The sequence below is a fragment of the Gorilla gorilla genome, chromosome 1 (assembly GCF_029281585.2).
Source record: "Gorilla gorilla gorilla isolate KB3781 chromosome 1, NHGRI_mGorGor1-v2.1_pri, whole genome shotgun sequence".
In the NCBI taxonomy this organism is placed as follows: domain Eukaryota; kingdom Metazoa; phylum Chordata; class Mammalia; order Primates; family Hominidae; genus Gorilla; species Gorilla gorilla.
In genome coordinates this window covers 19016642-19035514 of record NC_073224.2, presented here as the reverse complement: position 1 = coordinate 19035514, position 18873 = coordinate 19016642, and the positions used below count along the sequence as shown (strand labels likewise).

At 58.0% G+C, this 18873-nt stretch overlaps 1 protein-coding gene and 1 pseudogene across 1 annotated transcript; both read left to right on the top strand.

The window, feature by feature from the left end:
- The first annotated feature begins 73 nt into the window (after window positions 1-73).
- LOC129523520 (bifunctional peptidase and (3S)-lysyl hydroxylase JMJD7-like) lies at window positions 74-10953 on the top strand. Its single transcript, XM_063707673.1, has 9 exons — window positions 74-209; window positions 5454-5607; window positions 5684-5937; window positions 6301-6357; window positions 6861-6956; window positions 7191-7267; window positions 7498-7657; window positions 7785-7936; window positions 10881-10953. Exons 1-8 carry the CDS (start codon window positions 146-148, stop codon window positions 7871-7873), a joined length of 951 nt encoding a protein of 316 aa, XP_063563743.1. The 5' UTR covers window positions 74-145; the 3' UTR covers window positions 7874-7936; window positions 10881-10953.
- LOC129534646 (cytosolic phospholipase A2 beta-like) lies at window positions 8459-18872 on the top strand (annotated as a pseudogene).
- The last annotated feature ends 1 nt before the right edge of the window (window position 18873 follows it).

Below are 18873 nucleotides of genomic sequence, written 5' to 3'. Positions count from 1 at the left end.
GGGGGCCTCTGGAAGGGCGGGGCGAGAGTCTGGGGGTGTGGCCTGCGGCGGGGACTCCGGGGAGGGCGGGGCGAGTGCTTGGGGTGTGGCCTGCGGCGGGGACGCCGGGGAGAGAGGCGGGGTCTCGGCCGGCGCTGACGCAGTCATGGCGGAGGCGGCTTTGGAAGCCGTGCGGAGCGAGTTACGAGAATTCCCGGCCGCTGCAAGGGGTGAGTGGCTCTCCCACAGGCTGCGGCGATTTCCGAACACGGGAGGGGCCCTGGGATGCCGCTGACACCGGGGGCTCGGAACCTCGTGTGTGCGACTGCCCTGAGGCCCCGCTCGGGTTGCTCTTCTGTGGCAACCTGCTTCCCTTCTCCCGTGTTCGCGCGCTCCCGCGGCTTCCTGGGTGATTCTGTTCACGTGATTCCCAAGGCCCGGTGCCGTCTTGACCGTGGTCGCGGCGAAGCCCTGTGTTTCCTACAGTCTTGAGCAGCTTGCTGTTACCCTTGTTGAAAGCTCATGGAAGGCACACAGGTGGTGGTCGGATTCCTCCCCCACGTGCCCCACCTCCGACCTCAACTCCCTTGTCGCACTTTGGGAGGATTGCAGGCTGACCAAATGGTCCCTGGCTCTTCCTCTGCTTGGTTTTTATTCCTTTTCTTTCTTTCTCTCTTCCCTCCTTCCTTCTTTTTTCTATTTTCAAATAATGTCTTGCCACTGAACAGCAACACAGGCTCATGTGTATGTGATGGGTATGTAATATACAATGGTACGCAATGTAAATGAAGCAAGGTTCCCTCCCAGCCCCAGTTTGCATTCTTACAGAAAGATTGTTTATATCCGTGCACACACGACTTTTTACCTTTTTTTTGTACAAATAGTAGCCTGCTAAACACACTCTTCTGCACCGTGTATCTTGGAGATCATTTCACATTCCTCTACCTCAGTCTTTTTCACGTCTGTGTGCTAGTGCTGTATTCACTTAGTCATTTAGGTCATGTCCAATCCGTTGTTTTCAATAATGCTGCAACGAATACTTTGAGTATTGATTTAACAAATACTTATTCAGCATCTCTGTGTGCCAGGCTCTGTTCAGTGTGTTTGAGATACATCACTGAATAAAACAAATCTGTCTTTTACAGTCTATGTCCTGTTACATTCTAAGTGAGAAGGTGGACAATTAACCACAGGTGTACTGAATGAGTACATTGTAGAGTAGAAGAAGTAGGTTAGAAGGTAAGTGCAGGCAAAGCCCTCTGTGGGAGTGTGCCTGATGTGTTTAGGAAACAGTGAAGAAGCCAGTCTGCAGGAGCAGTGTCTTCTGCACATGGGTGAGTATGTTTGTTGGTTAAATTCTTTATATTTTTTGAGACAGGGTCTTACTCTGTCACACAGGCTGGAGTGCAGTGGCACGATCATAGCTCGCTGCACCTCGACCTCCCAGGTTCAAGAGATCCTCCTGCTTCAGCACCTGGGAGTAGCTGAGACTACAGGCATGTGCCACCACGCCTGGCTAATTTTTTTGAATTTTAGTAGAGACAAGGCTGGTCTCAGATTCCTCAAACAATCCTTCCACCTCAGCATTCCAAAGTTTTGGAACGCCATGGAACACATAAGCCACTGCTCCCGGCCTTGTTAAATTCTTAGCAGAGTTATGGGGTCAAAGCAATTGTTTGGATCCCTTTTGAAATTTTCTCACTTGGAAGCCCCAGGAGAGGAAAGCAGCCATTCTCTAAAGGAAATGGTGAGCAAGTAAAACAAATCCCTAATTGCAGAAGTCCAAAGGGTGAAAAAATGGCAGTTTCCATGTATTTTCAGAATCCCAGGCTGTGTGCGGTACTCACGCCTGTAATCCTAGCACTTCAGGAGACCAAGGTGGGAGGCATCTCTTGAGGCCAGGAGTTCAAGACCAGCGTGGGCAACATAGTGAGACACCATCGTGTGGTGGCATGTGCCTGTAGTCCCACCTCCTGAGGCAAGAGGATTGTTTGAGTCCAGTAGTTTTGATGACAGTGGCGGGGAGTTTGAAGCAGATGCTGTCATCATGCTGGCTGCAGTGGGGAGGCACGAGTCGGGCAGCAGACGCGGCTCTGGGAGCAGCAGTGGTGGTAGTGAGTCCCCTGTTCCCTGCATCCCCGAGGCAGCCGACTGCACCACCCCCACCCTCACATGGCTGGGCAGGACCTGCTCCTAAGCCCAGACCCTCTGCTGCAGCCTGAACCTCGCTCCCTCCCACATCCCAGAAGCCCGCGAGCACCCTGCCAAAGGTGCAGCTGGGACTTGTAGGGACTTGTACTTGTGAGTACAAAAATACTCACACATGTGCACAAAGATCCTGCTCCTGCAAACTGGCTTCTTCACTGTTTCCAGAACACAGGACTACTAGGCTCATTTGTTTGGGGTGGTCAGAGCTGCCATGCCATATGCGCCTTGCCCGCCGCCGCTGTGGGGAAAATGCGAAGAGGAGAGGCGGCTGGGGCCACATGTTCCACAGAGCTGGCGGGAACTGGGGACAAGTGGGAGCCCCACCCCTTCCAAGTTGGTGGAGTGGGAGCTCCCTAGGCGCAATTACAGCCACCCAAGCCAGGGCTGCAACTCAGGCACCCCTGTGCTCTTGGGAGCCAGGAGCAGGCAGGAGCCCCACCCTCCTAGGTGCAGCTGCAGCCTCCCAAGCTGCAGCTGCGGACCCAGGCATGTCTGCACTTTTGGGGACCCAGGAAGGCCCCTTCCTGCTGTCGCAGGCTTGGAAGTGCCTGATCCTGCTGTCTGGCTTCTCCCCACTGTCAGCACCTGATCAGATCATGGAGCAAAGTTGAGGCCAAGCCTGGGTGCTATTGCAGCCTGGCTGGGTGTGTGAATGCTCTGGGCAGTGCTGACACACCAGCCCCCTGCCACCTTGGCCCCCTCTGGCCTTTGGGTGCCAACGAGCATGGGAGGGAGGCCAAGAGGGGCTGAGGGCAGCTCAGTGCTGGCCTGCAGGCACCCCTTGGCACAAACAGCTTGGGTGCCGTGAATGGTGGCAAGAGACAGACAGGTTCCTGGGTGGAAGGTGGCGGGTCCTGGTGAAGCCCGACCTTCAAGCCAGGGAAGGCCTGAAGCCTGGGGGCTGGGCTGCCGGTTCCATGGACCGGAATGGGAACTTTTGATGCTTTTTCCGGCCCACCCATGGCTGCCCATGGACCAATAGGCATGTATGTCCTCCCCTGTGAGACCCATAAAAAGCCCCTGACTCAGCCAGACCAGAAGAGACGATGGGACGACCAGCTGCGGGGAGGAGCTACCCTCTCTGCTGAGAGCTGGAGAGATGACAGGACAACCTGCCCACAGAGAGGAGTTACTCTAGCCAGGGAAGCAAGCAGGCATGCCAGCTCTTTCTTTTCCAGTATTCCTGGGCCCAGTGGGGTCTTCTCACTCAGTTACAATATTTGATCTAAGAACATTCACTTTCCAGCTGATCAGAAAGTAAAGGTGACTGGCATGGTGTGGCCGTGAGAGATGCAGTGTGACCTCAGAGGTGAACATCAGTGCCGGGACCATTTGGAGCAGGATATGGTAACCACCAAGTGGAAACCATGGCCTTTTGGCTCGACCTAGAGCATGAATGTAGCAAAGCGAAGCCCTGTACGCTTTATAAAAACCAGCAGAAAGACACTCCAGTCTGAGTGAGCAGCTGGAACAAAGGTACCACCTGAATAGAGGGTGTGTGGCAAGGGCAGGCACGAGACAGGAAATCAGACTGGAAGAGTAGGTTGGGCCTGGTCGTGCTTGCCAAGGCAGGCGGCATTCTCTAAGGAGCAGTGATAAGCCGTCGAGGCATTTGTTGCTAGGGGTATGACGATATGAGATTGTATTTTCAGAAGATGACTGGGGCTATGATGATGAATGCTTTGGGAGGGAGTGGAATTAAGCCAGAGAAACCAGCTAGTTCACTACTGCAACCATCCAGCCAGGATACTGGAGACCTTCATTCAACATTAGGCAAATACTTGCTGAGCACATGCTGTGTGCTAGGTACTGTTCTGGGTCCCAGGGGTGCATCAGTGAACAGACAAGTGTCTCTGCCCTTGTGGAGTTCACATTCTAGCAAGGGTGAAAGAATGATAAACAGTTTATGTAGGTGAAATATATATATATATATATATATATATATATATTTTTTTTTTTTTTTTTGAGATAAAGTCTTGCTCTGTCACCCAGGCTGGAGTGCAGTGGCATGATGATAGCTCATTGCAGCCTCTACCTCTTGGACTCAAGTGATCCTCTGGCTTCAGCCACTTGCGTAGCTAGGAGTATAGGTGCATGCCACCATGTCCAGTTAATTTTTAATTTTTTTGTAGAGATGGGGTCTCGCTACGTTGCCAAGGCTGGTCTTGACCTCCCGGCCTCAGCGATCCTCCTGCCTCTGCCTCTCAAAGTGCTGGGATTACAGACATGAGCTACCACGTCTAGCCCTAAAATATATAGCATGTTAGATGGTGAAGAATGCTAACGAGAAAAAATACAGAAAGGGATATAAAGATTTGCGGCAGGGGGACAGATTATAAATTTAGAAAGTATAGTCGGAGAAGGAAGTCTTATCAATGTGATATTTGAGTGAGGACCCAAAGGAGGTAGCTGGAATGTGGATGCCAGCGGAGGAGAGGAGACGGTGGGTTTGAGAGACATAGGAGACAGAATCAACAGGACTTAGAGCCAACCAGTAGGATGACGGGAGTGAAGGAGAAAGCTGAGTCAAAAAGATTTTGATTAGAGGTGACACAGGGCCACTGTAGACCCCTGCGCAGGTGGCACACCACGCAGCCTGCCGAAGTGTACGTGGTGGCCCTGGGTGTCTGGAGACGGTGATGCTGTTCAGCAGGACCCAAACCATAGCCGAGCCCTTCCTTTTTCTCCATTGGTGTCATCTGGTAGTTTGTCTTCCCGGGTAAGAAGGTTGTAAATTTCTTAAGATGATGATTGTGTCATCCCTGATAGCCCCAGATTAGCCAAGCCAAGTGCTGAGCACATTCCAGGTGCTCAGTAAATGTCACTGTTAAAGGGGGCTTCCCAGAGCCACACAACACCCAGAATAGCCCATGGCCATGGGGCCTCAGCCTTACTCATTCTGGAGCTCCCAATGCCACTTCCATGGTGGCCTTTCCTGGTAGATGCTAGGAGGCTGGCCTCTCCAGGGTGGGAAGGCATAGGGTCCACTGTGCAGACACAGCCCCACAGGGGATTTGGCTTATGGGCTGGGTAGCAGCCTCTGGCCCTGTGGACGGTCAGGGCCCATGCTGGTGTGTGTGCGTGATGCTTTCTGCTTTCATTATTCCCTCCTCATCTTTCTATTACTGGTTGTCCAGGGTCCTTTGGTCACCAACGAGCATTTCCCAGTGACACAGCGCGGCCTTTCCAGGGAGGGCATCTCTTGGGCAGGGACTGGGTGCTGCAGACTTCAGCCCTTCCATCCCCTGTCTTCTTCTTTCTCTCAGAGCTCTGCATGCCTCTTGTTGTGCCCTACCTGGACAAACCCCCAACTCCGCTCCACTTCTACCGGGACTGGGTCTGCCCCAACAGGCCGTGCATCATCCGCAACGCTCTGCAGCACTGGCCGGCCCTCCAGAAGTGGTCCCTCCCCTATTTCAGGTGGGAGCTGCCCTGGGTTCAGGTGTGAGCAGTGATTACTGGCATCTGGGCATGGGCTGAGTGTCCATTCCTCTAGAGCCACAGTGGGCTCCACAGAGGTGAGTATGGCCGTGACCCCCGATGGTTATGCGGATGCCGTGAGAGGGGACCGCTTCATGATGCCAGCTGAGCGCCGCCTGCCCCTGAGCTTCGTGCTGGATGTGCTGGAGGGCCGGGCCCAGCACCCTGGAGTCCTCTATGTGCAGAAGCAGTGCTCCAACCTGCCCACCGAGCTGCCCCAGCTGCTGCCTGATCTGGAATCCCATGTGCCCTGGGCCTCTGAAGCCCTGGGTGAGTGGAGGTGGGGTGGTCCTGGCCCTGGACAGGGAAGATATGGGAAGGAGGGGGTCAGCCTGTTTGCCCTTAGGTGATGACCTGGCCTATGGGCTTGGTCCCGTCAGCATCTGGTGCAGCTCACTGAATACATTCCCAGGCCTTGACTTAATCATAGATGAACTGCCAAAGATTGTTGTCCTTCCTTCTGCCCCAGGGAGGGAGGACCCCTTCCCCAAGATTTCCCAACCTCTGCCTCTTCTCCCTGACCCCTTTCTTGGGATTCTTCTGTGCTCACCCAGGTTTTGGCTCTGGCATCACTGGATGGCAGCTTTCCCCAGCCTGGCCTTCCTAACTTGCTCTCTGCCTTCTGCCCTGCAGGAAAGATGCCCGATGCTGTGAACTTCTGGCTGGGGGAGGCGGCTGCGGTGACTTCTTGTAGGTGTAAGGGGAATACAAAGGTGGGGAAGGAGCAGGTTGGGGCAGAGGGAGGGAAGACGAGGCCAGGAGTGGAGGGATGGCCCTGGGTGGAGGTTGGGCTGTTCTCTAAGATTTCTTTTGGCTTCTAGGACTCGGGCACCACAGAGGGTTTCCCCTGACAGCTGAGGTCGGGGAATGGACCCATGGCATTGGGGGCGGGTGCATTGTTTCTTCTAGACCCAAAGAAACCTCCCTGAAGGCCCGCTGGGCCAGGGGGTAAGTGTAGGAGAACTTTTCCTCTTGTTGAAGAGGAGACCAGGGCCTGGTGAGCATCAGGTCCCTGGTAGGCAGAGTTCCAGAATGCCCATCAGAGCCCCTGGCAACTCCAGCCCACTGGCTCTATAAGTGCTTCTCTTTTGTCATAGGCCGTCTTGGGGTGCAGGGCTCTCAGCATGATGGTTTGCCTCCTCCCGTGCCCCTGCCCTCCATACCCTGCCCCCGGGCCTTCTTTCTGTTGGCAGTGCACAAGGACCACTATGAGAACCTCTACTGCGTGGTCTCAGGAGAGAAGCATTTCCTGTTCCATCCGCCCAGTGACCGGCCCTTCATCCCCTATGGTAGGGGATGTGGCCTGCAGGGAGGGGCTGGGGAACAGCTGGCCCAAGGGGGAGGGAGGCAGCAAGGGCAGCAAGGGAGGCCAGTTCCCAGGCCTGAGGTGTGGCTGTGGCATCCCCAGTGCACCAGGGCCCCTGATCCCCTTGCCCCTGCCCAGGGCTGGCTGGGGTGGAGGAGGGTCTGGCAAGTTCCAGGCTGTTTGCAATTCCCCCACACCCTTCTCCCTTGGGCTCCAGAGCTGTACAGGCCGGCAACCTACCAGCTAACTGAAGAGGGCACCTTTAAGGTGGTGGATGAAGAGGCCATGGAGAAGGTGTCTGTCCTGTTCTTGGGCTCTAGGGAGGGAGAAGGGCAGAAGCCTGGCTCTGAAGAGCAGGCACAAAAGATCTGGGGAGGTGGCACCTTGCTCTGAAAAGTCCCTAAGTCTGAGGCCTTTCAGTGCTGAGCCAAGCAGGGTCTGTGGTGTTGACCTTTGGAAGGGACAGAGCCTGAAGTCCTGGGGGGGTCTGGGGGGCTGCTCCCTGGCATCTGATGTGTTCCCAGGTGCCCTGGATCCCACTGGACCCCTTGGCGCCAGACCTAGCACGGTACCCTAGTTACAGTCAGGCCCAGGCCCTTCGCTGCACGGTGCGGGCCGGTGAGATGCTCTATCTGCCGGCTCTGTGGTTCCACCACGTCCAGCAGTCCCAGGGCTGCATCGCAGGTGAGGAGTTGCCCAGGCCGCCTGGGGACAGGCCCTGCCAAGGTCCAGCAGGGCCTCTGGGGGGAGGCTTGGGAGGCTCTAGGTCAGAAGAGGGATCTTCATGCTCAGATCCCCGTTCTTCCCACAGTGAATTTCTGGTATGACATGGAATACGACCTCAAGTATAGTTACTTCCAGCTGCTCGACTCCCTCACCAAGGCTTCAGGCCTTGACTGATGGAGCGCTGGTGAACACGACCAAGCACGCCTCGGGGGACGGGGCCAGCCCCTCCCTGGCCCGGTCAGTTCTCGAGAGAGCCTGGAGTGTGCATGCTGGCTGCTGGCCCCGGGTCCAGCATGGCTTGAGATCAGCTTTGGAGGATCTTGGAATGTGGTCATAAGGACTCAAGGTGCCAGGCAGGTCTGGGTGAGGGTTCTCAGGAAGTTGCCACACAGGTGAGCAGAGTGGGGATCAGGTGCAGCGGCACCTCTCCCCAGCGCTGTGATGTTGGGCGAGTCACTGCATCTCGGGCGTTGGTGTCCTGTCAGTAAAGAGATAATAATGGCTGTACCTCGCGGGGCTGTTGTGGGCTTGGAGATGATGTCTATGAGGACCAGCATGGAGCTGGCACACAGGACATGTTGAATAAAAGGTAGCTGTGAGTCGTATGTCCTTTTTTTTTTTTTTTTTTTTTAAGATGGGGTCTCGCTCTGTCACCCAGGCTGGAGTGCAGTGGTGTGATGTCAGCTCACTGCAAGCTCCGCCTCCCAGGTTCACACTATTCTGCCTCAGCCTCCCAAGTAGCTGGGACTACAGGTGCGTGCCACCATGCCCGGCTAATTTTTTTGTATTTTTAGTAGAGACGGGGTTTCACCGTGTTAGCCAGTATGGTCTTGATCTCCTGACCTCGTGATCCACCTGCCTCGGCCTCCCAAAAGTGCTGGGATTACAGGTGTGAGCCACTGCGCCTGGCTTATGAGTCGTATGTTCTGATCCTCCCTCTTGAAGTTGCCTTCTGTGGTCTAAGGAGGGCCTGAAGGTTCAGGTAAAAACTTCAGGGTGACCTTCACTGGGGGTGAGGGCTGGATCCCAGCCTGGGCCCAAAGAGCCGTCAGCTGCCCAAGTCCCACTGTCCATGAGAGCCACCGCAGCCCCTCCCTGGGACAAGCAAGCAGACCTGAGTCTTGTAGCTCTCTGGTCCGGACCGCTTTGGCCCAGGACCTTGAGAGCTATTCCTAGCTCTCCTATGGTTACTGTCCTCCCCCAGTTCAGGGGCAGCAGGTGGGACCTGGTGCCGTGGGGATAACCCCTGTTTCTCCCATAACAGGCACAGGCAGGAAGGGACGGAAGCCCCCGCCTCTCGTGGGGCTGTCCCTCTGAGGAAAGAGTTGGTCTCCACACGCTGACCCTCCCACAAACCATGCCCTGGAGGCAGAAGAACCCCCTGCCCCTGAGTGCCAACCCACAGGCCTCATCCCCGGCCACTCAGCACCTAGCTTTGAAGGGCTGTTTTATGTGACAGCCACTCCCCTGCCTGTCGTGAGGGGGCCCGGGTGTTCATCTCAGATTGATGGAGCCCTGCCATCAAGACTGGGCATTCCTGTCCAACAGGTGCCAGAGTTGCGAAAGGCCTGTGACAGGGAACTCCACTCTTCTCTTGGCTGCTGTTCTGGGACTCACCCCTGCTTTCCTTCTGCTCAGCCCCTAGCAGCAAGCTCTCCAGGCTGGGATTGCAGGGCTGGGTGGGGCAGGCCCAGCTGGTAAAGGCTGGCAAATGCCACAGAGGTATCAGGAGCTCTAGTATAGGCTTAGGGTGCCTCATTTCCTGGACAGGTGGCTGGTTCAGGAGTGGGTGTGGAGCTTAGGTGGAGCAGAGGCGGCGGGTAGGAGGGACTTGGGACCAATTGGGACATCACATCCCTGGCTCTGGGTTAGAAAGCTGACAGTCCTTGATCCTGTGGCCACTGCCCCATCATTCCTGCTCCTGAGGACTCAGTCTCATGGCTGTGGTAAGGCCTGGCAGGGCCCTGGGTCCCTACTGGGACCCCTGGTCTCTACCTGGGGCCTAGTTAATATGTTTCTTATGGGAGCTGTGGTCTTCTCCAGGGGTAGGGAGGGGAGTTTATTGACCACAAGACCAGGCTAGTGGGCAGAAGCCAGGGGAGAAGGAGGCTTGGGGATGAGGGATCCGTCCTGAGTGTTTTCTGTCCTGGGAACGGGCTCCTGGCAGAGCTCCCTGGCAACATAGATTTGGGCCCTGGAGACTCAGAGGCTCCCAGCTGCCGCCCTGAGGCCCTGGAAGCAAGTGGCTCCTCCATGCTCCTCTGACTCAGTTGCCTGGAGTGTGAGGGCCCTGGGCTGACCCTGGTGGATGAGGCCCTCCAGCACTGCCCTGGACCTGGTTGCTCCCTGGACTTGACCTGTTAGGGTCCTTGCAGAGGCAGGTGGAAGGCCGAAAGGAAGCAGTTGGCACAGGCTTCCCTGGTCCCGGTGCGCCTGTCAGGCTGCATTCCCAGAACCAGGGGCATGGGTTTGGAGGGAGCTACCGGGGGACCATCTTCAGCCTGACCTGGCAGGACCTGGAGGACATGACAGCCTGTGAGGGGTCTGAGCTAGGAGCCGCCTCCCCTGCCCAGGAGAGAACCCATTTCCAGGATGCTCTTCTGACCAGGGTGGAGGGAGGGTGCGAGAGCAGCTCAGCCTGGGGCCCAAGGCCCTGATGTGCTACTTCCCCTCCCTCGATAGCTTATGTCCCCTGCCACCCAAGACCAGCCGGAAAGCTGCTTAGCTGGGGTGTGGGCTGGGGATGTGGGGTGGAGAGCCTAAAGGATACTAGCCCGAGAAGGTGGAAGCAGGTCTGTGTGAGGCATAAATCTGGAGCCAGCCTGCCCGGGCTCCAACCCCAATTGTGGACCTCAGGCAAGTGACTGCTTCTCTGTGCCTCAGTTTCCTTGTGGAGTGGGCCATCGTAAATAGTATCTGTGCATAAGGTGGTTGTGCGATAAATGAGTTAATGTATGCAAAGCCCTTGGCCCAGAGCCGGCGCAGAGCATTGTGTAAGTGCTGGCAGGCGTCATGATGGAGATACCATGTCTCCTCTTGTTGATTCAGGATTCTGATGAGATGGAGGATGGGCCTGGGGTTCAGGTTTAGGCCTTGAGGCACTGCTCCAGCCTCCTTTGTGGCCCCTGTCACCCTTGGCTTCATCAGCCCGTAGCAGGTCTCCCCTCTCCCACCTCTGCAGGCAGAGGTGTCCAGGACCTGCCTGCTCACGGTTCGTGTCCTGCAGGCCCATCGCCTACCCTCTAAGGACCTAGGTGAGTGCGCACCGCCCTGGCCCCTGTGCTGGGCTGAGGGAGGAGGAGGGTGCTGAGGAGGAGGGTGCTGTGGCTGGATTTGGTGGAGGCGGGTGGGCCGGTGGGCAGGGCCTAGAGGAGGGAGCTGAGAGGAGCTTCTGGGTGGAAGGTGGCAGCTGGGGCTCTGCCTCTGGCCCCCACTTCCCCTCCCCCTCAGTCTTAACCCACCTGGGGCTCTAGGTGATGGAAGGAAGTGGGTCTGGGCGGCTGGGAAGGGCTCTTGTCCACCGCTGGGCACTTGTTCCTTCCCGCAGTGACCCCCTCTGACTGCTACGTGACTCTCTGGCTGCCCACGGCCTGCAGCCACAGGCTCCAGACACGCACGGTCAAGAACAGCAGTAGCCCTGTCTGGAACCAGAGCTTTCACTTCAGGATCCACAGGCAGCTCAAGGTGGGCCAGGCATCAGCGCCGACTCTACCCACATCCTCGCCAGCCACTGCCGCTGCCCTGCTCACCTTCCTGTCCCCTCCCTCCTGCAGCCCTGTCACTCTTTTCCCCTCCAGAATGTCGTGGAACTGAAAGTCTTTGACCAGGACCTGGTGACCGGAGATGACCCTGTGTTGTCAGTACTGTTTGATGCGGGGACTCTGCGGGCTGGGGAGTTCCGGTGCGAGAGCTTCTCGCTGAGCCCTCAGGCAAGGCGGTGTTTCCACGGCAGCCCTAGCTGGTGTCTGGGTTGAAATCTCCACGCGCACACATGCACACACACGCATGTCTCTCATACTCACTGACATATGTGCACTCCTTCTGACCCTTTCTAAGTTACTTCTGGCTCTCTTCCCAGGGTGAGGGGCGCCTGGAAGTTGAATTTCGCCTGCAGAGTCTGTGAGTCAGGGGCCTGGGGCAGTTTGGGTGGGAGTGCCTTGTGGGAAGGACAGCACTAGTGCCTGGGGGATGCCCAGGTCTCTGTGGGGTGGGAACCTGGACTCCTGCTAAGGGGGCTCTGGGGGCTCTTTCCAGGGCTGACCGTGGCGAGTGGCTCGTCAGCAATGGCGTTCTGGTGGTGAGTGTGCCAGTGCTCTGGGAGGCGGTCTGGGGTCCCCGGGACTCCCTCATGCCAGCGACTTGAGGTACAGGCCCACCGCTGCCTCAGCCTGGGGACCCTGGGATTTCAGTTTGTTAAGGGAATACAATCTGAAGGGCCCAGGTAATGAAGTGCAGACCAGCAGCAGCCAGGGTGCTGCGAGGGTGGGGTCCCTGAATCGGGGGGTGGGGTTAGTGTCTGAGGGGCTGTCTTCATGACTCAGGCCCGGGAGCTCTCCTGCTTGCACGTTCAACTGGAGGAGACAGGAGACCAGAAGTGTGAGTCCCCAACCCACTGGGACAGCCCCTGGCTCTCAGCTCTTGTCTTCCCCCTTTAAGCATTGGACAATTCTCCCTGGGGCCTGAGCTTTCCCCTTAGGCCTTCTCGGGGGACCGTGGTGGGGGATCCATCTCCACCAGACTATTTCAGCGGGGAGAGGGAGGTGCCCTCCAGGCCACGCAGCAAGATGGGTTCTGTGGGCAGAGATACCGTCCCCAGCCTCTCTGCTCTGGTTCCTGTTTCCAGCCTCAGAGCGCAGAGTTCAGCTTGTGGTTCCTGGGTCCTGTGAGGGTCCACAGGAGGCCTCTGTGGGCACTGGCACCTTCCGCTTCCACTGCCCAGCCTGCTGGGAGCAGGAGCTGAGTATTCACCTGCAGGTAGTGTGCCTCGCTTCCTCGAGGTGGGGCCCCCAGAACTTCCTCCCTCCCTCTGCACCTCCTCCCAGTCTGACCTCTGCTCCACCTGGCAGAGTGGGCACCCTGGCAGCATGTGTGGGCCCATGCTGGCCTCCCCTTCCCGTCCCTCCCATACCTCTATGGCTGCCGGCGGGAGTTTGGTGAGGTCTTTGCTAGGAGTGGAAGCGTAAAGATTCTTAGGTCTCCATTCTTTGTCCCCTGCAGGATGCCCCCGAGGAGCAACTAAAGGTGCCACTGAGTGCCCTGCCCTCTGGTCAAGTGGTGAGGCTTGTCTTCCCCACGTCCCAGGTACTGGCCTCCCAGGGAAGGAAGCAAGGCGCCTGGATGGGGCTGGGACCCAGGCCACAAAGGGAGGGGCCTGCTTCCCGCTTCTCCGTGGGTCACACCTTGAGCAGGTGCTGGGGCCAGGCTCTTTGGGGAGTGTCCTCTGAACATCCCTGCTTCAGGCCTGGTGCCTGTGGAGACAGTGGCGGGGCGGGGGTGATGCGCCGGGGATCAGGGTAAGAGGACCAGAGCTGGGTGGAGGTGGCCGACCTTTTGTGACTGGGGCCTTCACGGTTTTCAGGAGCCCCTGATGAGAGTGGAGCTGAAAAAAGAAGCAGGGTGAGAGGCCTGGCTGGGGACTGGGCAAGGCCCTGGAAAACAACCAGGGCGCGGGGCTGGAGGAGGCCTGGAGGAGTGAGGGGGAGAAACAGCCGCCCCTCATCCTCATGCTCTCTGAAGGGACTCAGGCTTGCGCTCGGGGGGGCACGAAGTACTGGGAGGAGTACTGGGAGGAGTCTTAGCACCTATGGTCAGAGGGGCGAGTGACTGGCCCAGTGCCAGGCACCCGGGGAGCACTTGATAAATGTTTGGCTGGAAAACGCAGGGAGGCGAGGATGGAAAATGGTAACATGGTTTGGGGCGCAGAGAGGGCAGGAAAACCAAGGGAGAGAAGAGGGGAAATTGCGCCCTTTTGGGTGGAAGCTGTTATGGCTGGACCTTAAATGATCTTCGTAGAGTTGTCGCCCACCCTGGCCCTCTGTCTTGAGAGAGTGGCTTCTCACCTCACAGACACAGGATTATTGGTCCTTTTCTGCCCCGCCCCCTGCCCTTTTTTTTTTTTTTTTTTTTTTTTTTGAAATGGAGTCTCTCTCTGTCGCCCAGGCTGGAGTGCAATGGCGCGATCTTGGCTCACTGCAACCTCCGCCTCTGGGGTTCAAGCGATTCTCCTGCCTCAGCCTCCCGAGTAGCTGGGATTACAGGTGCCCACCACCACACCCAGCTAATTTTTGTATTTTTAGTGGAGACGGGGTTTCCCCACATTGGCCAGGCTGGTCCTGGCCTCAAGTTATATGCCTGCCTCAGCCTGCCAAAGTGCTTTGAACTCCGTGGGTAAGGGACAGAGCACAAGACTTGGAGGGGGGATCTATGGTATGGGGCCTGCCTGGGGGCCTGTCTGCACCTGGGACCCCAAGCAGCCTCTTTCGGCCACGGCATTCTGGGTCCTGCCAGTCTGCTTTGCTGCATTCCCAAGCATGTCCACATGGACACACTCTCCCCAGGTGTCAGACTTCAGTCTTGTGACACAGGAGTGGCATTGAGGGTTGGGGAGAAGAGGGAGGGCAGTAGGTATTACAGGTGAGGCAGACCCAGCTTTCCATTCTCTGGGGAGGGTTGACAGCTGTCTCACAGTCTCTTCCTTCCCCGGCCAGACTGAGGGAGCTGGCCGTGCGACTGGGCTTCGGGCCCTGTGCAGAGGAGCAGGCCTTCCTGAGCAGGAGGAAGCAGGTGGTGGCCGCGGCCTTGAGGCAGGCCCTGCAGCTGGACGGAGACCTGCAGGAGGATGAGGTTTGGGGGCTGGGCTGGATGGGGTGTCCCCGGGCTTGCTTGGGCCTAGCTCCTGGTGCTGAACACTGGAGCTGCTTGTCCCCGATCTAGACCAGAGCTCGTAGCTGCCTGTCCCCACCCTGCTTCCTCTCACCTGGTTTTAGAAGGGACTTGGTACAGGCAGAGTGTTGCTTGAGGCACCTGGAGCCCGCATGGGAGCTACCTCATAGGGCTGGCTTTCCTACTCTGTTTCTTGGTTCTCAGCCTAGCCTGTCTGGGGAGGGAGACAGATATCTGGTATGAGGCCTGTTGGCCCAGGGTGTTTCAGGAGGTTCATATTAGCCTGGGCCATCTCCTGGGGGAGTGATGGCAATTTGGGAAAATTTTGAGGCGGGCCCTGGGGCTTCCAGAAAGTGAGCATCAGGCTCGGGGGCTGAGGGCAAGGAGATGAGGCTCAGAACTTGCCTGGGCCATTTTTTCCTGGAGCCCTTAGGACTGGAGGAGCTGAGCACTCAAAAGGCTGTTTCTGGCCCCCAGGGCTGACTCAGAACTGGTCCCAAGACCTGTGATCAGGCCTTAGCTGTGGGCTGGGTGGCCACTTGACCTGCTACCTCTTCTTCCTGTGACTTGGCCTTCCCTATCCCTAGGGCCTCTACAGGCCTGGCTCTCTTCTTTTCCAGATCCCAGTGGTAGCTATTATGGCCACTGGTGGTGGGATCCGGGCAATGACTTCCCTGTATGGGCAGCTGGCTGGCCTGAAGGAGCTGGGCCTCTTGGATTGCGTCTGCTACATCACCGGGGCCTCGGGCTCCACCTGGTGAGCTGGGGGCAGGCGGATGCTGGCCCCTGTGTGGCAGGGGGTGCTGGTGCCAGGGTTCTCCTAGGCCTCTGAGAAAACTAGAAGGGCTGGGAGAATGAACATGCCAGGGAGAAACGTGCTCAAGGGGACCCTGGGAAGGTCCCTGCCAGGCCATTGTCCTAGAAAGCCCGGGGCACGTGGGGTCTAGACGGGGTCCTTCAGTGACAGCCCTCTGGCTCTGGCTTTTCCCAGGGCCTTGGCCAACCTTTATGAGGACCCAGAGTGGTCTCAGAAGGACCTGGCGGGGCCCACTGAGTTGCTGAAGACGCAGGTGACCAAGAACAAGCTGGGTGTGCTGGCCCCCAGCCAGCTGCAGCTGTACCGGCAGGAGCTGGCCGAGCGTGCCCGCTTGGGCTACCCAAGCTGCTTCACCAACCTGTGGGCCCTCATCAGCGAGGCGCTGCTGCATGATGAGGTGCGGGGGCTGCGGCCTGGGGGCAGAGCCAGGGCAAGGGCTGGAGCTGGGGCTCGGTGCTGGACAGCAGGGTGGGAAAGGCCCTGGGCACCCAGGCAGCTGTGGGTTTAGGTTCTACGCATCTTTCCCCAGCCCCATGATCACAAGCTCTCAGATCAACGGGAGGCCCTGAGTCATGGCCAGAACCCTCTGCCCATCTACTGTGCCCTCAACACCAAGGGGCAGAGCCTGACCACTTTTGAATTTGGGGGTGAGTGGCCCAAGAGCTGACACCTGTGCCCTTGCAGTTGGTGGAATAAGGGGAGACGGGGCCTGTGTGCAGATTGCAGATGTCACACCCACCTCTCCTGAGCCAGGTCCCGTGCTTTCTGGAGACCGGCACCCTACCAGGGTCCCTCAGCCCTTTGGGAAGGAGGCAGGGGCCTTAGGTCCCATGCACAAAGCCCAGGCCACAAGGCCTGGGCCTCCTGGTCCTCAGCTGCCCTAAAGCAAAACCCTGGGTCGGGGTGGGGGTGGGGGTGCCTAAGGGCTCTGCACCATGAGGCTGAGGGGTGGCCTCCTCACAGAGTGGTGCGAGTTCTCTCCCTACGAGGTCGGCTTCCCCAAGTACGGGGCCTTCATCCCCTCTGAGCTCTTTGGCTCCGAGTTCTTTATGGGGCAGCTGATGAAGAGGCTTCCTGAGTCCCGCATCTGCTTCTTAGAAGGTGAGGGGCACTGGCAGGCTGGGGAAGCTGGGCCGAGCAGGGAAAATGGGTCCTGGGTGAGAGGGCAGCCTCGGTCAGAAGAGTTTCCTGGGCCAGGACTGGCCATGGGGAAGGGTAGGGTTGGGACAAGAGTCGGGGGCCCTCTTCCCTCACGGCCGCTCTTTCAGGTATCTGGAGTAACCTGTATGCAGCCAACCTCCAGGACAGCTTATACTGGGCCTCAGAGCCCAGCCAGTTCTGGGACCGCTGGGTCAGGAACCAGGCCAACCTGGGTAAGTGCTCTGGCCCCTTCATAAGGGTGCCAAGGGGCAGCACCAGGGGGCGGGGGGTTCTCACCTCTTCCCCCTCCAGGGTCACCACCAAGGTGGGGCTAAAGGTGCAGGAGTCCCCATTTCCCCACCTTGCCTGTGTAGACAAGGCGCAGGTCCCCCTTCTGAAGATAGAAGAACCACCCTCAACAGCCCTCAACAGCCGGCAGGATAGCTGAGTTTTTCACCGATCTTCTGACGTGGCGTCCACTGGCCCAGGCCGCACATAATTTCCTGCGTGGCCTCCATTTCCACAAAGACTACTTTCAGCATCCTCACTTCTCCACATGGAAAGGTACCTGCTTCTCTCCAAAGTCCTCCTGTGGCCACCTGAGCCTTGAGTCCCCAGTCCAGATACCCCTCACGGTCCACTCCCATTCTCCTGCTTTGAGCTTGATTCCCTGGACTACTTGGAACAGGGGTCTTTTTCTCCTTGTCTTGGGGACCCAGGGCCCACCTGCAGGGCTGTGGGGGTGTTGGTTCAGCAGGAGAGCAGGGACCAGAGGCCAGAGTCTCTCCTTCCAGCAGGAATCTGGGACCCTTGGTATCTGTGACAATTGCTGCTCTCCCCAACCTTCCAGCTACCACTCTGGATGGGCTCCCCAACCAGCTGACACCCTCGGAGCCCCACCTGTGCCTGCTGGATGTTGGCTACCTCATCAATACCAGCTGCCTGCCCCTCCTGCAGCCCACTCGGGACGTGGACCTCATCCTGTCATTGGACTACAACCTCCACGGAGCCTTCCAGGTTGGGAAGGGTGGGCAGCCCACCAGGGAGGCGGTGGGTGGCCCCTGCCCCCTGAAGAGAGGGGCTTTGGAGTCCAGTGTCTGGTTCAGCTTCCTTTAGGAGCTGTGACTGGGACACTGGAATCTTAATTTGCCACCAGAGGAGCTCATTCTTTTCCGGAAGTTGGGAAGCTGGCGAGGTTCTCCTGGTATCTTGTAGCTGGGTCCCCTTTACTGACCTGCGAGGTGTGGTCCTGGGCCTCTGGGCCCACCTGCTGAGTCTGCTTTGGCTCCCAGTGTCAGAACTGGAATGCTGGGAGTAACCCGGCTCCGTCTAGCCCCAGAGGAGCTGCCACCGAGGCCTGTCAGGTGTGGAGAGTTTTTTCCAACGACTGGCTTCGTAGGCCCCACTGGAGACCGTTTTGGCATTGGAGCCCCAGGTCCTGTGCATCTTACGTCAGCCCCAGTGTTGAGGATGCCAGGGGCCCTGTCCCTCTGAAGCCCCTTCTGCCTGCCCTGCAGCAGTTGCAGCTCCTGGGCCGGTTCTGCCAGGAGCAGGGGATCCCGTTCCCACCCATCTCGCCCAGCCCCGAAGAGCAGCTCCAGCCTCGGGAGTGCCACACCTTCTCCGACCCCACCTGCCCCGGAGCCCCTGCGGTGCTGCACTTTCCTCTGGTCAGCGACTCCTTCCGGGAGTACTCGGCCCCTGGTGAGCTGCTGTTCACCTCCCCATCCTGCTGCCCCAGTCCCCCACACCTCCTCCGTCCCCTGTGCCTCTCCAAACCCGTCTTCCCCACAACGTGTTCCCCATGCCAGGCTGCACTCTCTCCACAGGGGTCCGGCGGACACCCGAGGAGGCAGCGGCTGGGGAGGTGAACCTGTCTTCATCGGACTCTCCCTACCACTACACGAAGGTGACCTACAGCCAGGAGGACGTGGACAAGCTGCTGCATCTGACACATTACAATGTCTGCAACAACCAGGAGCAGCTGCTGGAGGCGCTGCGCCAGGCAGTGCAGCGGAGGCGGCAGCGCAGGCCCCACTGATGGCTGGGGCCCCTGCCTGGCCCTGCCACCCCTGACTCTCATTCATTCCCTGGCTGCTGAGTTGCAGGTGGGAACTGTCATCACGCAGTGCTTCAGAGCCTCGGGCTCAGGTGGCACTGTCCCAGGGTCCAGGCTGAGGGCTGGGAGCTCCCTTGCACCTCAGCAGTTTGCAGTGGGGTAAGGAGGCCAAGCCCATTTGTGTAATCACCCAAAACCCCCCGGCCTGTGCCTGTTTTCCCTTCTGCGCTACCTTGAGTAGTTGGAGCACTTGATACATTACGGACTCATACAAAT

Coding starts and splice junctions, on each gene's coding strand:
- LOC129523520 (XM_063707673.1), top strand. CDS start 146: ATGGCGGAGGCGGCTTTGGAAGCCGTGCGGAGCGAGTTACGAGAATTC. Junction 210..5,453: donor ATTCCCGGCCGCTGCAAGGG/GTGAGTGGCTCT, acceptor TCTTTCTCTCAG/AGCTCTGCATGCCTCTTGTT. Junction 5,608..5,683: donor TGGTCCCTCCCCTATTTCAG/GTGGGAGCTGCC, acceptor CCATTCCTCTAG/AGCCACAGTGGGCTCCACAG.